The sequence below is a fragment of the Rhineura floridana genome, chromosome 7 (assembly GCF_030035675.1).
Source record: "Rhineura floridana isolate rRhiFlo1 chromosome 7, rRhiFlo1.hap2, whole genome shotgun sequence".
Taxonomy (NCBI): domain Eukaryota; kingdom Metazoa; phylum Chordata; class Lepidosauria; order Squamata; family Rhineuridae; genus Rhineura; species Rhineura floridana.
Genome location: NC_084486.1, coordinates 539,647 through 555,619, shown reverse-complemented (window position 1 = coordinate 555,619; position 15,973 = coordinate 539,647). Strand labels below are relative to the sequence as shown.

The following is a 15,973-nucleotide window of genomic DNA, read 5'->3' as shown; positions in this document are numbered from 1 at the left end:
GGGTACAATTGCCCCTGAAAGACCAGGTCCGCAGCCTGGGGGTCATTCTTGACTCCCAACTGTCCATGGAAGCTCGGGTTTCAGCTGTGAGCCGGGCAGCGCTGTATCAACTCCATTTGATACGGAGGCTACGCCCCTACCTTCCCAATCATCTGCTCCCATCGGTGGTACATGCCCTGGTCTCCTCTCGCCTAGACTACTGTAATGCGCTCTACGTGGGGCTACCCTTGAAAATGGTCCGGAAGCTGCAACTGGTATAGAACGCGGCGGCACGCCTGATTAAAGGCAGCCGGCGGCGAGATCATATCACTCCAGTGCTAAAAGAGTTGCACTGGTTACCAGTTGCTTACTGGGCCCAATTCAAGGTGTTGGTTTTGACCTTTAAATCCCTATACGGTTTTGGCCCAGTCTATCTAAAGGAGCGCCTCCAGCATCATCAGCTATGCCACCCAACAAGATCAGCCTCAAAAGACCTTCTCTCCATCCCATCAGTCAAAACAGTCAAACTGGTGAAGACTAAAGACGGCTTTTTCAGTTGTGGCCCTGACCCTGTGGAACTCCCTCCCAAATGATCTCCGCCATGCCCCTTCCATGATGAGTTTCTGCCAGGCCTTGAAGACCTGGCTCTTCAGGCAGGCTTTTGGGGTGGGCTAGGTTTTATCTTCATTGTTTTTAGATTTTCAATGTCTAGGTATTATATGCCTATGTTGTACGTCGCCCAGAGTGGCTGGACAGCCAGCCAGATGGGCGTCTAATAAATTCAATAAATAAATAAATAAATAAATAAAATAAAAAGAAGGGGAAAGGACGAAGGGAAGGGGAAAAGATGACCACCCAATTCAACTAAAAAGGGAGCCTATAAACAGCCCGAGTTGGTAATGTGCTCAAAGGAATATAACAGCTGAACGGAAGATCGTTACATTAAACGTATGGGAGATGGGTTCTGTAATAAAGAGAAATAGGCTGTACAAACTGTACAAACCTGCAAACCAAGATCTTAATGTTGCAGGAAACCCATGGTGCAAAATTAACAGATGGTCTTTTAAACAACAAAATATGGAAGCATAAATTCTTAGCAAAAGGATCAAATAAGGCACTATTGATTAGGGATGATTTAGATTTTGAACCCACGAGAAGCTTTATAGATAAACAAGGAAGATTCCTTTTTGTAGAAGGAAAACTGGCCGGACTAGGACTAATTACATTGGTTACTTTTTATGCCCCCAATAGTGGACAACTAGTTTTTTTTTATTTGTTACTGAATAAATTCTACATAAATTCTACATAAAACAGATTCTACAATAAAGGCTCTTACCATATATGGAGCGAGAAATGCCAGACGTCCAAGCTGGATTTAGAAAGGGAAGAAGTACAAGAGATCATATCGCAAACATACATTGTATAATGGAACGGACCAAGGAATTTCAGAAGAAAATCACCCTGTGCTTTATAGATTACAGCAAAGCCTTTGACTGTGTAGATCATGAAAAAGTATGGAATGCTTTAAGAGAAACGGGGTGCCACAGCATCTGATTGTCCTGATGTGCAACCTATACTCTGGACAAGAGGCTACTGTAAGGACAGAATATGGAGAAACAAATTGGTTCCCAATTGGAAAGTTTGTGAGACAGGGGTGTATTTTATCACCCTATTTATTTAATCTATATGCAGAACATATTACACGGAAAGCAGGAATGGACCAAGATGAAGGAGGAGTGAAAATTGGAGGGAGAAATATCAATAATTTAAGATATGCAGATGATACCATACTACTAGCAGAAACCAGTAACAATTTGAAACGAATGCTAATGAAAGTTAAAGAGGAAAGCACGAAAGCAGGACTACAGCTGAATGTCAAAAAGACTAAAGTAATGACAATGAAGGAGGTGTGAAAACTGGAGGGAGAAATAATTTAAGATATACAGATGATACCATACTGCTAGCAGAAACCAGTAATGATTTGAAACAAATGCTGTTTAACTTTCAACAGCGGAACAGAGGAAAGCACAAAAGCAGGACTACAGCTGAATGTCAAGAAGACTAAAGTAATGACAACAGAAGATTTATGTAACTTTAAAGTTGACAATGAGGACATTGAACTTGTCAAGGATTATCAATACCTTGGCACAGTCATTAAACAAAATGGAGACAATAGTCAAGAAATCAGGAGAAGGCTAGGCCTGGGGAGGACAGCTATGAGAGAACTAGAAAAGGTCCTCAAATGCAAAGATGTATCACTGAACACTGAAGTCAGGATCATTCAGACCATGGTATTCCCGATCTCTATGTATGGATGTGAAAGTTGGACAGTGAAAAAAGTGGATAAGAGAAAAATCAATTCATTTGAAATGTGGTGTTGGAGGAGAGCTTTGCGCATACCATGGACTGCGAAAAAGACAAATAATTGGGTGTTAGAACAAATTAAACCAGAACTATCACTAGAAGCTAAAATGATGAAACTGAGGTTATCATATTTTGGACACATAATGAGAAGACATGATTCACTAGAAAAGACATTAATGCTGGGAAAAAGAGAAGGGAGTAGAAGAAGAGGAAGACCAAACAAGAGATGGATTGATTCCATAAATGAAACCACAGACATGAATTTACAAGATCTGAACAGGGTGGTTCACGACAGATGCTGTTGGAGGTCGCTGATTCATAGGGTCGCCATAAGTCATAGTCGACTTGAAGGCACATAACAACAACAATTATTATTATTATTATTTATTACACTTATATACCGCCCGACTAGCAAAAGCTCTCTGGGCGGTGAACAACAGAGAATATAGTAAAATACACATATAATACAATAAAAACATATAACATATGACAGTAAACGATCAAAAATCAGTTACAACAAAAAGAAATCAATAACTTAAGTTAAAAATGCATTGGGAAAGAGGAAGGTTTTAATCTGGCGCCGAAAGGACAACAGTGTCAGTGCCAGGCGCACCTCCTCGGGAAGACTGTTCCACAGTTCGGGGGCCACCACTGAGAAGGCCCTAGATCTTGTCATCTATTTATAAGTATGTATAAAATACGATCTATTTTGTAATGCCTTATAAACGAATGTGGGGTAGACCAAACAGCAGCTCTGCAAATATCAGCAACAGGAGCGTTGGTAGCAAAAGCAGCCGTAGTGGCCGCTGATCTAGTGGAATGAGCCGTTATTTCAGATGGAACAGGAAGCTTAAGGGACTCATAAGCTAAGGTAATACATGCACGCAACCAGCGGGATAAGGTGGAATTAGCTACTTTATGCCCCATAGAACGTGGATGAAAGGATACAAACAAAGACTCAGTTCGTCGTATATCCTGGGTCCGAGACAGGTAGGTCTTGAGAGCCCTCCGAACATCCAACGAATGCCAAGCCTTCTCTAGAGGATGGGTAGGATTCGGACAAAAGGAAGGAAGAACAATGTCCTGGTTGCAATGGAAAACTGAATTGACCTTGGGACGGAAGGAAGGATCAGTCTTCAGCACAACAGAGTCCTTGTGAAAAACACAGAGATGGCGGGCAGAAGACAATGCGCCCAGTTCCGAAACTCGTCTCGCAGAGGTGATCGCGATCAGGAACAGGACCTTGAATGACAACAGACGTAAAGGCACAGTCCTAAGGGGTTCGAACGGAGGGCGTTGTAAAGCCTGCAGAACCTTCGACAAACTCCATGAGGGAAAGCGGTGGAATACAGCCGGTGAGCGTAGAGCGGTTCCCCTCAGAAAACGTTTGATGAACGGATGCGAGGCAATAGTAGCACCAGTGGAGGACACTGAGAGAATGGACGACAGAGTGGACGCATGTCTATGTAAGGTGTTGGGTCTAAGCCCCATCATGAGGCCCCTATGAAGGAATTGCAGCACCTGTTGTATTGTGGCCTGGGAAGGATCGAGGTTCTGGGACTGACACCACCTGGAGAATGCCACCCAAGTATGTTGATATATACGAGTGGTAGATGGTCGTCTCGAGGCCAATATAATGTCAATAACAGCATCAGACAGGCCAGCAGACCTCAAATGTCCCCGTTCAAAAGCCACGCTGTTAGGTTGAGCCAATTGGGATCCTGATGCCATATTGGGCCCTGGGATAAGAGGTCTGGCCTGACTGGGAGCATCCAAGGGTCCGTCACTGACATGGCAAGGAGACCCGAGAACCACGGTCGACGGGGCCAAAATGGTGCTATCAGAACCAGCTTGGCCCTCTTGCGTCGTGCCTTCCTCAAGGTTCTGGCTAACAGTGGTATTGGAGGGAAGGAGTACAATAGGCCATCCGGCCACGGTAGTGACAGAGCATCCACCGCTTCTGCTGTCGTGTCCAGGTATCGTGCGAAGTACCTGGGTAGCTGGCAATTGCGACTGGAGGCAAACAGATCGACTGAGAAGATGCCGAACCGACGCTGGAGAAGATGGAAAATGGTCGGATGAAGTTTCCATTCTCCCGGAAAAACCTGTTGTCTGCTGAGCCAGTCTGCTGTCACATTCCAAATTCCTCTGAGATGTTCTGCTTTCAAGGATTGTAGATGTTGTTCTGCCCAGTCGAATATGAGGTAAGCTAGGTTCTGCAGAGAACGGGACCTGGTTCCCCCTTGTCTGTTTAAATGAGATTTCGCACACGTGTTGTCCGTTCGAATGAGAACATGGTCCAAGGGGAACAGAGACTGAAAATGGAGCAGAGCTAAGTGGACAGCCTTTCGTTCCAGCCAATTGATGCTCTGAGTCTGCTCTGCTTCGGTCCAAACTCCCTGAACGAACTGGGAGTTGCAGTGGGCTCCCCAGCTGAGGAGACTGGCATCTGTGGTGATAACAGTCCTGCGGGTTCTCTGAACTGAGTGCCCTGGGTGAGATGTTGGACCCTCATCCACCAGCGGAATGAAAGACGCAGTGCGGGGTTCAAGGGGATTGTTCGATGATTGGACCTGGCAATGTCCTGCTGAAACATTAACAAAGCCCACTGAAGTTGGCGAGTATGAGCTCGAGCCATGGCACAGTATGGATGGTGGACACCAACATGCCGAGAGCCCTTGCTAGAAGCATGACGTCTGCGGTTGCATGGTGCATCAGAGACCGTGCGATGTCTATGATAGCGGTTATGCGGTCTGGAGACAGGAACACCGTCGCCTGCAGGGTGTCCAACATCGCCCCTAGATGTTGTAGGCATTGGGTTGGTTGGAGATGGCTTTTGTTGAAATTGACTAGCCAGCCGTAGGTCTGCAAGACATGGAGCGTGCGCTTTAGATGGCGATGAGCTAGTTCCCTGGAACTCGCCCGTATTAAAAGATCGTCCAAGTAGGGGTAGATAGAAACGTCTGTTCCAGGCTCCTCTGGAGGAATGGAAATCATTGGTTCGGAAATCGCAGCCTCGTCCCCCAGGCTGCGCTCCTCGAAAGGGCTGGGTCGTGCGGTATGAGGTGAAACGTCTGAAGGGCCTGCGATCAACGTTCCTGACAGTGGCCAAGACAGGCTTTTGAGCATCCTTGGGGTCAACAAGTACTGCCTTTAGGGCTTCCTCGCCAAAGAGTAATGAGCCCAAATAAAGTGCCCGTGAAAAGTAAACCCTGGCTGTAGAGTCCGCTTGCCAGTGACGAAGCCAGAGGGTCTGCCGAGCGACTACCTGAGCTGCCATAGCTCTTGATCCCAGCTGATTTGTGTCCAAGGTGGCATCAGCCACAAACGCCGCTGTCGTGCGTAATTTCACCAGTGACCTCCTCAGAGAGACAGGATCGGGATTAGGATCATCTAAGATGTCGTCCAACCACATCATCGCTGCCCTGGAAAAGATGGAGGCTGATGCCGAGGCTCGCATGGAGAAAGCGGTGGCCTCATGGTTTTTGCTTAAGGCAAAGTCCAGCCTCCACTCAGTGGCGTCCTTTAAATGTGAGTCCCCTTCCCTTGGCAAAAGGGATCTAGAGACTAGACTGGAAATCGGGTCGTCTATGCCGGGGACGGCCAAGTCTACTTGTAAAATCCGGAGCCAAAGAGTAAAGCTTGTCCGCAAAGACGTTAAAACGGTGTGTTTGTAATGGGTGAGACCATACGTCCTTGGCCAGTTTGGCAATAGGATGTGGCACAGGAAGGTAGTGCTCTGCTGGTGTGGGGGATTTCAGGACCCTGGCCCCTTTAATAGCAGGAGTGGTAGCTGCAGGTTGTGTAGATTGGAGACCAAGGGTGTTCAATACTCTGCGAGCAAGGGGCTGATAATTGGAGGCATCAAACAGGCGATAAGATGTATCCTCCTCTTGTTCCAACTGATCACTCCACTCGTCTCCTTCGGCTTGCATAGCAAATGATGGATCCTCCCCACAAGAAACGTCATCAACAAACCTGCCTCTGGCAATGTCAAAAGGGTTTGGAGAGCATGATGGATCTGCCTCATTGCATGCATAGTGGCTCATATCATCGGGTTGTCTGCAAACACTCCGCTGAGGCATGGCAGTGACCTGTGACTGTGACTGCGTTTGAGAGAAGAACGACAGCATGTCTTGTAGTTGCGATATGAACTCCTGAGACAGCTGCAGCCCTGGTGTGGGAGATGGTTGCACTTGTAGAGGCAAAGATATGGGCGGTTCAGCAGGCTGAGAAGATGAATGAGCCCTAGGTGGTAATATGGGAGGAGGATAGCTGGCTGCTGGCTGGTCAGGAAACCCTGCAAAGTCCTCCTCGGAGGATGCGGCCGGAGAATTAAAGAGATTTGTTAATGGTTCTTGGCCCACCTCCTCAGAAACCGGGACAGAGACGTAGCGTGCCCGCTTGGTTGTGCTGTGGCTGGATATATGCTTGGTTTTGGCAACCACTTTGGTGTGCTTGCGCTTGGTTGCCTTAGATTGTTTAGGCTTGGTTGCCTGAGCTGTCACTGGCTGTTCCGCCATCATATATTTTCGAGGGGGTTCAGTACACGGCCACGGATGGGGCAGAATGTACAAACCCAACAGGCTCAGTACACAGCCACGGATGGGGAAGAATGCACCGGCTCAGATGGCTAAGTATACGCCCGCAGATGGGGGAGAATATACAGTTCCAAACAGCCTTAGTACACGGCCACGGATGGGGCAGAATGTGTAATTTCGAACAGCCTTGGTACACTGCCACGGATGGGGCAGAATGTACAGTTCCAAACAGGCTTGGTACACGGCCATGGATGGGGCAGAATGTACAATCTCAAACAGCCTTGGTACACGGCCACAGATGGGGCAGAATGTACAGTTCCAAACAGGCTTGGTACACGGCCACGGATGGGGCAGAATGTACAGTTCCAAACAGCTTTAGCAGTCAGCCTCAGTCAGCAGTTTGAGTTGAGAGACCTGTGTTCTACTCTGCAGCACACACACAGAAACTGACAAAAAAGGCCTTGAAAAGAACCCTCTATTATTGTACTCTGCAGCACACACACAGAAACTGACAAAAAAAGGCCTTGAAAAGAATCCTTTACTGTTGTAAGGGTTAAACAGAAAGGGCAGGAAAAGGGGGAACAAATAAAATGGCGCCCACTAAAAGAACGGGAAAATAAGCCAATCAGAAAAGCGTAGGGACGAGGAAGAAGCAATGGCGGTCACTGAAGAACACCAGTGAGCTGAAACAGGGCCGACCGAAAACACTGCTGCAGCAGAGTGGCATCAAAATAAGCTCTACAGCTGTAGGGCTGAAGGACGCAATCGCAGCTTTAAGGGCCAGCCGTGAAAATCACTGCCGAGGAGGCAGAACGGCCTGCGAAATCCCTACAATCGTTGAGACAGTCGCAGCTAGCGGGGGGGGGGCAATCGGCAAAGAAAGCTGCAAAATGGGAAGCAGCCGCAGCCGCAGGCTCCTGAGGTCAGTTGCGGCGAGATTTAAAATGCCGCGGAACGAGCTGGGGAGGGAGGGAGACGGAGCAGCCCAACTAAATAAAGGGCCACTGGAAAGGCAAAAAGAGCCGCAGCTGCAGGCTCCTGGGGAGGAAAGATCAAGGGAGCCATCGCGAAAGTAGGCGGCTATAAAATACACGAGACAGTGGAGGCGCAGAGCAGGAAGCTGCAGCCGCAAGCTCCTGGATTAAGGCTGCGTCCACCGCCTGAGGAAGGGAGAGTCGCAGCCGCAGTCTCCCAGTAAGTCGCCGTTCAGGCAGGGACTGAGGAAACGGGCAAAGAGCAACCCCCCAAAGAAATTCCCCAGGACAATAAAAAACAAAGACAGAAAAAGAACTATCAGTCCCACACACACTAAATTATATAACAGAACTTATCTACGCTATCTTATACTCCAACTTGCACGGACGAAAGGCAAGAATGAACTGGAGAGTGGGAGGGGCCTGATGCCCCTAGTCTTGACTTCAAAACATTCTTGCCTTTGGACGATAGGTGGAGCTATGTTACCCGCTTGATGGCAGTCCTCCTGTGGAAAATGCTTTGATTTGGATTCCTGCATTGAGCAGGGGGTTGGACTCGATGGCCTTATAGGCCCCTTCCAACGCTACTATTCTATGATTCTATGGAAACATAGAAAATAAATCTTTTTAGCTGGATTATCTCCACTGACTCCAATAAGCAAACATCCTGACTTCTACAGACCAGATAGGCCAGTAGATGATTTTGTGTTCATAAAGCTGAACATGTTCAGACTAAAAGATTTTTACAATAGCCCTAACCCGCTTCCCAGAGACACCTGGAGAAATAAACTACAGGAGAAAGGTTACTTTGGTATCAACTGAGCTCATTTATACGCAAGTCCCATATAAAAACACAAGGAAGTCGGGAATTATCAACAGGAGAAAGATTGATAATGAATATGGAAAGTAATGATACAAGCTTAGTCTCCAAAATCTACTCTTTTTTGCTAAGTGAAGATACGGGAGGCATCTTAGACCCTAAAAAAATACTGGGAGGATGATTTGAAAATACAAATAGCTGAAAAACACTGGGATACCACATGGGACAAGTTTCCATATTCAACAGTGTCCATTTTAGTAAGGGAAATAGCACTTAAAATTATACATAGATGGTACCTGACCCCAATCAAAATAGCACAAATTTCAGGATCTTCATCTAGATTGTGTTGGAGAGGTTGCCATGTTCTCAGCTGTTACAGCCATATGTGGTGGGAATGTGAGAATGTTCAGAACTTTTGGAGGGGGGTACAAAGGGAAATAAGCAAAATAACTAGACAAACAATGTAACACACCAGGACTTGCTTTTATTAATTTTATTTATTTAATTCAATTTTTATACCGCCCATAGCAAGGCTCTCTGGGCGGTGTACATCAAATAAAAATATATATTTACATTCAATTTAAAAGCACCTAATCATCAATCAACAGTTTAAACATACAACAAAAGTAAGATTAATCTAATAAACCCATATTAAATACAAATCAGAAGTAATTAGAGAGAAAAAAAGATGGAACATATAAACTATCTTTTTATTAACCAAAACTCAGATTTACAGTATAAAAAGTTAATAGGATTCATGCTGATAGCTGCCCATCATTTGATTGCTCGGTGCTGGAAAAAACTAGATGGACTATCACTGGACTTATGACATGGAATATTATGGGAATTTGCTTTGCTGGAGAAACTGATACAAAACTTGAAACTAGCAGCAGGCACTAAGAAGAAAGACACTTTCACGGACCAATGGTTGCCCTTTATTGAATTTACAACCAAGGAGGAAAATCTTTGCCAAGTACCCAAACCCTTTACCAGACTGTGGTTGGCTTGATGAACTCTTATGTTTGACTTAAACACTGTAATAGCTCTCTCACAGAACGAAACGGGGTTGTCAGGGAGGGGGGAGGGGAAATATGTTATAGTTCCTTTTCTGTATTATTTGAAAATAAAAAATAAAACTAAAAAAAAGTTGATCAGAATACCCTCCCCCAACATTTTTTCATCTATCACTTACCTTCTCATACTGAAAAACTCCATTTCAAAATCTGAGAATTAGGCTACAATCCTACACACGCTTACCTGAAAGAAAATCCCACTGAACTCAAAGACAAGCTTAACATTAAAGAGTGACACATCAGAACTTTTACACATACCCTCTACATTCCCATGCCTTTAGAACAGAAACACTTACCCTCCTAATGTCATCTATTGTATTTATTTCTGGAGACAGTCCACCATGGACACAAAGAAACTGCTGGTTCAGAAGAGCAGCAAGAGGGAGGCAATCAAAAGCTTCCATGCAAGCATTATAGACCCTTTCAGAATATTTTATTTTACCTATAAAAGAGGTGGAGACATTGTGTTATATCACATACATTTGTTTGTAAAGGCAGGCTTACATCATAAAATATTTAAATAATTACCAAGATAGTTTCATGAAAATTTGATGAATAAGTATCATGATTTGATATCTTAAACATATAAAAGAGAAAATTTTCTAGCAAAGCACATTTTACTAAATGAGCAAAATCTAACATGAGTCTAACAATGTGATATGCCAACATGGGAAAGGGGGGATACTGCTCATGTATATCAAGCCTGCAAATAAGACCACAACATCACTTTTCCATTAAAAAAATTAGCCTACTTGCCCATACAAAATTCTTGTTTTTCATCTTAAATTCCCATTATGGCACCTAAGAACTTGAATTTCCCAACTCTATTAGATTTCTACATTTTCTTTAAGTATATTTTCTCCCTATTTTTGGATATTTGTTTCTGTTTATGAATAAAGATGAGACATTTCATTATTCTTGAAAAAAATATACTGATCATGGTCAGGTACATCCCCCCAAGAACTACATGCAGGAAGTTGTTCTGACTCAGTTATGAACGGGACATATAGTCCATACGTGATGGAGGCTCCAGTTTGTATGCATGCTCTGCAGTGTTAATCAAGCAGCTTTTTAAATATAAAGACTACTAACTGACCTGTGACATATGAATTTGGTTCATTTAATTTGTTTTAAACTGTTTTTAATAATGTATTTTATATTGCTGTAACCTATTGGTGAAGGGCAGGTGTAATAAATACTTGGTAACTACATTAACATGCTGCCTTCATATTTTAAAAAATGATTGGCTGGTTGTTCTCCAATAGGTTTGTTGCTATTTGGCACACAGCTGTAGGAGAGCCATTGATTTAGATTTGTAGACAGGGGTAAGTCACTTGATGGAACCACTGCAAGTCTAGTAACAAGGTGGGCAGCCATCCAATCCTGGCAGTCAGCTGAGGTGAAAGGACAAAGATTTAGAGAAACTGTTGTCTGCCATACTGATTATGCCGTTGTAAAATTTTAATGTGCAAGTGCACAAAAGAAATATGCACAGTACTATCCCAGTAAACTGAACACAACACAGTTGCATTCAAACACATATGAAGCAAGACAAAAACATGTAACCCCCGATGACTAAGTATTTGGGAAGCCAAAAATTACTACTATTATTAATACTTACATTCCTGCTTAAAAGTAAAATATTCTGTGAGGTGCCTGCATTCATGGTTGCCTCTCAAAAGAAATAATGTGTTTGGGTACAGAATCTTCAGGACCCATAAATATAGCACACACTGTTGAAAAACAAGCATACCTAGTCACATGTGAGAGCCCCATTTTAAGTATTATAACAATATCAAGTTGACATGGAACATAATGTTCATTTACATTTCATTTGTCACATTCCTATCCACCCTTCCTTCAGGGAATTTAGGGTAGAACATATAGAAAGTTACCATGGCAATTTAGGAAGGAATGGCATATTACAAGGTAGAGTTTCCAAACTTATGTTTGCCTTCTGACACTGCTGAGTGGTGAGGGCAGGGGAGGTTTAGCAAGTAAGAAAATCATATTAAGCCCGTACCTTCCTTATGACACCCTCTTTCCAAGCCATTTTTTAATAATGCCCCCCTCTCCATCAAGAAACAAGCCTGCTGGGGAAGGGACAGCGTGTGTGTGGGAGGGATTGCAGATGAGAACTGGCAAGCAGGCAGGCTGTTTAAGCATAGTGCCTACCAGATCCTCCGATACAACTACCTCACTTCCACATTCATATGTAATTCTACTCTGTGACTGAAGCCAAGTTCACACGTGGTTATAGCCTGAAATCCATTACTATTTGTCAAGCCATTCACTTTCTAGTGCTTCAGAGACATTCCAATTAGTATCTCCTTGTTGGTGCAGGAACATAGTATCAAATTCTGTGCAAAATGTCTTATGTGGACTGTCCCTGCACTGGAATTATAGAACCAGCCACATCACTTTTGAAAACTATGCATATGCCAGTCTCTTCAAAAAAGCCAATCCAAAAGTCTTAAGATGCTGTTGCAAACACAATTTTCTAGAAGAGCTGTTAGCCCAGTTAGCTCTTGCCACCGAAGAGCACATAATTCTGTCTGGTATGGCATATTATGCTCATATCTCTAAAAGAATGAAAGCTACTTCCTTGTTCTAAGATAAAAAGTTACTCACAATGAATCTAGCAAGTCAAGGAACTCTGGAATGCTTTTTTCCTATCAGCCACTGTTTCCTGATCATTCACTTATGTTCTTCCAGCAGTAATATAGCAGCAGGCAACACACAGCTGGAAGAGGTACAACTTATCTGCTAGGCCCATACAGCTGCCATGTGGCAAGCTGGCGCCTGTTGCCTGACCATTTTAGGGGGAAATCTATAGAAATTTTTATCACAATTAATAAAATTAAAAGTGGATTGAAATAACAATGTTTTAAGATTTCTCTTAAAAATGGACAAAGATTGTGTCACATGTATTTCTGGTGTGGTAAGGTGCCGTCACCAGAAACTCCCTTTATCTAGTACCCATCAGTCTAACATCTCTTAATGATGGGTTAAAGAACAGGTAGCTCCTCATAAAGTCATGGGAGTCTTACATAGGTTTTAAATTTGGCCCTGAAACCAACAGGCTTCAGATTTAATTTTTTGCCATTTAAACTGAAGCATGAAACCAACAGACAGCCAATGTAACTAGAACAGAACTGGTTAATGTGTTCTGAATGCTCAAATGCTCCTATAAGCATTCTTGCATCAACTGGGGTTTTAGGCCAGCTTTAAAGGCAGTCCCACATATAGCATGTTATAATAACCCACCCTGGATGTAACCAGTGCATGTGCTAACAAGGCAAACTGCTTTCTTCAGATAGGGCCACAGCTGGCAAACCAGCCAAAGCTGGGGGAAAAAAAAACACTTCTGGCCACCAATGCCATCTGTGCCTTCATCAAGACAGCCAAATCTAGAAGCACACGCACACTGCATACCTCACTCTTCAGAGGGATTGCAACCCTCTCTAAAATAGGCTGCACGTTACCATCAAGATGAGCAGGTTTCCCAACTCGCAGACCCTCCATCTTGACAAGATTAAGTTTAAACTTGTTTGCCCTCATCCATCCCAAAACTGCCTCTAGACACCTGTTCAGAACTTCCATCGCCTCCCTGAGATTAGATTAGATGACAGAAACAAGAGGTAGAGGTGTGTGATCTGCATAACGATGCTGCGGCAACCTAAACCTTTTTAAACAACTTCTTCCAGTTGTTCCATGTTGATGTTAAAAAACATGGGGAACAAAATTGAACCTCGAGGCACTCGAAAGGTCAAGAGGTTGAAATTTCTAGCAGACCAATATGTTACCTTATGGGATAAGAATATGTGGAAGGTTGTGATGATGGAAGAACATTACAAATGAAATAAGGCTAAAAAAGGTTCTAGGTAAACCAGATGAATTTCATGCTGTTTGGCATAGTTTTATTACATATACAAGTCATTCTGATATGGACTATCCCGTTACATGTTGTTCTTCAAATCTGGAACATCTGAATACTGCTGATTACTTCTCCCTTACTTGTTAACTGGTAATTTATTAATGTGCATATTCTCATAAGATCCTCTTGTATTATATGGAAAAAAGTATGATACAACATATAATTACTGTGTATGAGGGTAGAATGGTGAGTGTATCGGTACATAAAAGGTATGTCCAAGAACTTCATATTTTGTAGGGCTTTTTTAAAAAAAAAGTATTCTCACATTTGTTTTTGAATATATTTTTTGAAAAAATTAAAGTCCCCCAGCACCACCTTCTGGACCCGTCACTCCAGAAAAGAACAGAATCACTTTAACACTATACCAGCAGTCCTGTTCTAGAGAGACAAGTCAGAAGAATACCATGGTTGATGTTATTGAAAGCTGCTGAGAAGCCCAGAAGAACTTATGGGAATGTTTCCCATGTTCTCAGTGTAAGTCATCAAGGCAGTTTCCATCTTGGACTCAGGCAAAAAACTTTTTGAAAATGGGCAATAAATGCCAGTTGATGGATCTAGACTCAGCATCTTCAATAGCAGTTTTACTCTCACCTCCTTTAGGGATGGAGAAACAAATTTTACCATGGTGAAACAATATTAAGAGAGTTACTAAAACAAATAAATGGCAAAATCATTGTTGATATTAACATCAGGACACATACATTCAATTACCTCTATGCTAAAATATCCTCTGTCTACATAGTCACCAAGAAACAGGTATCTTGTGTTAGCAGGTGATCCTCCCACTTCAAATAGCTTCATTAGGTCAAAGAACTGGCCATGAATGTCACCACACACTGCAATGAAAATGCTGCTGATTAAAAAACCATGGTCAGTTTTTACTGGTGGGAAAACCAACCAAATCCCAAGCTTGACTCAATCAGCATTTCAGGTCAAGAACCTAGTCACATCATCTTAATTTTAGGGTAGCCATGACTGCCCTCCACAGCACGAACTTTGCACCAACTGTTTTTCAGCTACTGTTCACAATAAGAATGGGAACATATTTTGAGTGTCAGGTACCATCAAGAATGTCCAAGTGTTAGGGCTGTTCATAATGTTGCCTGTATATCTAGGGACTCTCAAACATTTTTATTGCCAGCCTCCCTAATCATCATCATCACCATCACCACAATAACAACAGCAACACAACAATAACAACAATAACAACAACAATAATAATTGAGACACTCTCTACATGGCAGCCAGTCACAGTATGGCATTCCAGATGCAATCCATTCAGAATCTGTACTCTCTTTAGCTAAAAAGATCCCAGTACCTTTCTAGAAGTGAAAAGATTACACTCTCCTGAGGGAAAGGGAAACTTTTCCTAAAGATAAAGCGACAAAGACTCCAACGTAAAAACTGATTTAAAAACTGCTGTAAAAGAAGTTTACCATCTCTGCAGCAGGCAGAGAACCATCTCCATTGAAAAGGAAAGGGGCCGGTAATCTCTGTCTGGAAACTTGGTTTAAGGGTGCTAACTGAAAAGGACCTACATATTGTAAACTGAGTGGTGCATGCATCAGGGGACAAAGTTAGTTTTCAATAAATGAATAGCAAACCATTTCAGTCAGAACATCTGATCAAAATATTGTCTATATTCACACCAACATTTTAAAATCAGGGCTTAACTGACTGCATGACTGCACTGGCTATCAATTAGTTTCCAGAATCAATTCAAAGTGCTGGTTTAGACCTATAAACCCTTATGCGGCTCAGGACCCCAATATCTCAAGGACTGCGTCTCCCCACATGAACCAAACCAGAGGGAGGTGTGGAAGATGGCGACATGAGAATGGGCTTTTTCAGTGGTGGCTTCCTGCTTGTGGAATGCTCTGCCCAGAGAAGTATGCATCTGGTGCCATCATTATCTATTTTTAGGTGCCAGGTAAAAACCTTCCTTTTACCTGAGCTTTTAGCCCTTAATTAAAGGCCTTTTTTAATGCAGCAGGTCTTACAAAACCTGTCTTTGTACTGATCTGTTTTTAGATTGTGTTGCGTTTGTTGTTTTAATGGGTTTGTTATAATTAGTTTTAATCTTACTGTTGTAAGTCACATTAGGTTGCTTTGCAAGGAAAATGACCATAAGTAAATAATTCAATCCTTCAGGCTTTTTGATGTTTTTATATTTTTGTATAATTTACCATTTTAACAGTGCATGGTGATGCAAACAGCTACCCCACACGCACTAATTTCTCCAACACCCAAAAAGGTTTTTCTCAAATCAACCACCTTTTGAAGTT

General features: G+C 43.1%; 1 protein-coding gene across 7 annotated transcripts in view; it reads right to left on the bottom strand.

Moving 5' to 3' along the window:
* The window catches only part of PPP3CB (protein phosphatase 3 catalytic subunit beta), an 87,257-nt gene that overhangs the window by 49,306 nt on the left and 21,978 nt on the right, over nt 1-15,973 (bottom strand). For 6 of the 7 annotated variants that reach the window (XM_061634618.1, XM_061634621.1, XM_061634619.1 and 3 more), the window contains exons 3-5: nt 14,400-14,524; nt 11,373-11,484; nt 10,048-10,193 (exon numbers count right to left, since the gene is read on the bottom strand). In XM_061634618.1, coding sequence (XP_061490602.1) covers nt 10,048-10,193; nt 11,373-11,484; nt 14,400-14,524 — 383 coding nt within the window. The remainder of the gene's footprint in view (nt 1-10,047; nt 10,194-11,372; nt 11,485-14,399; nt 14,525-15,973) is intronic. The other variant, XM_061634624.1, reaches the window with a different exon arrangement.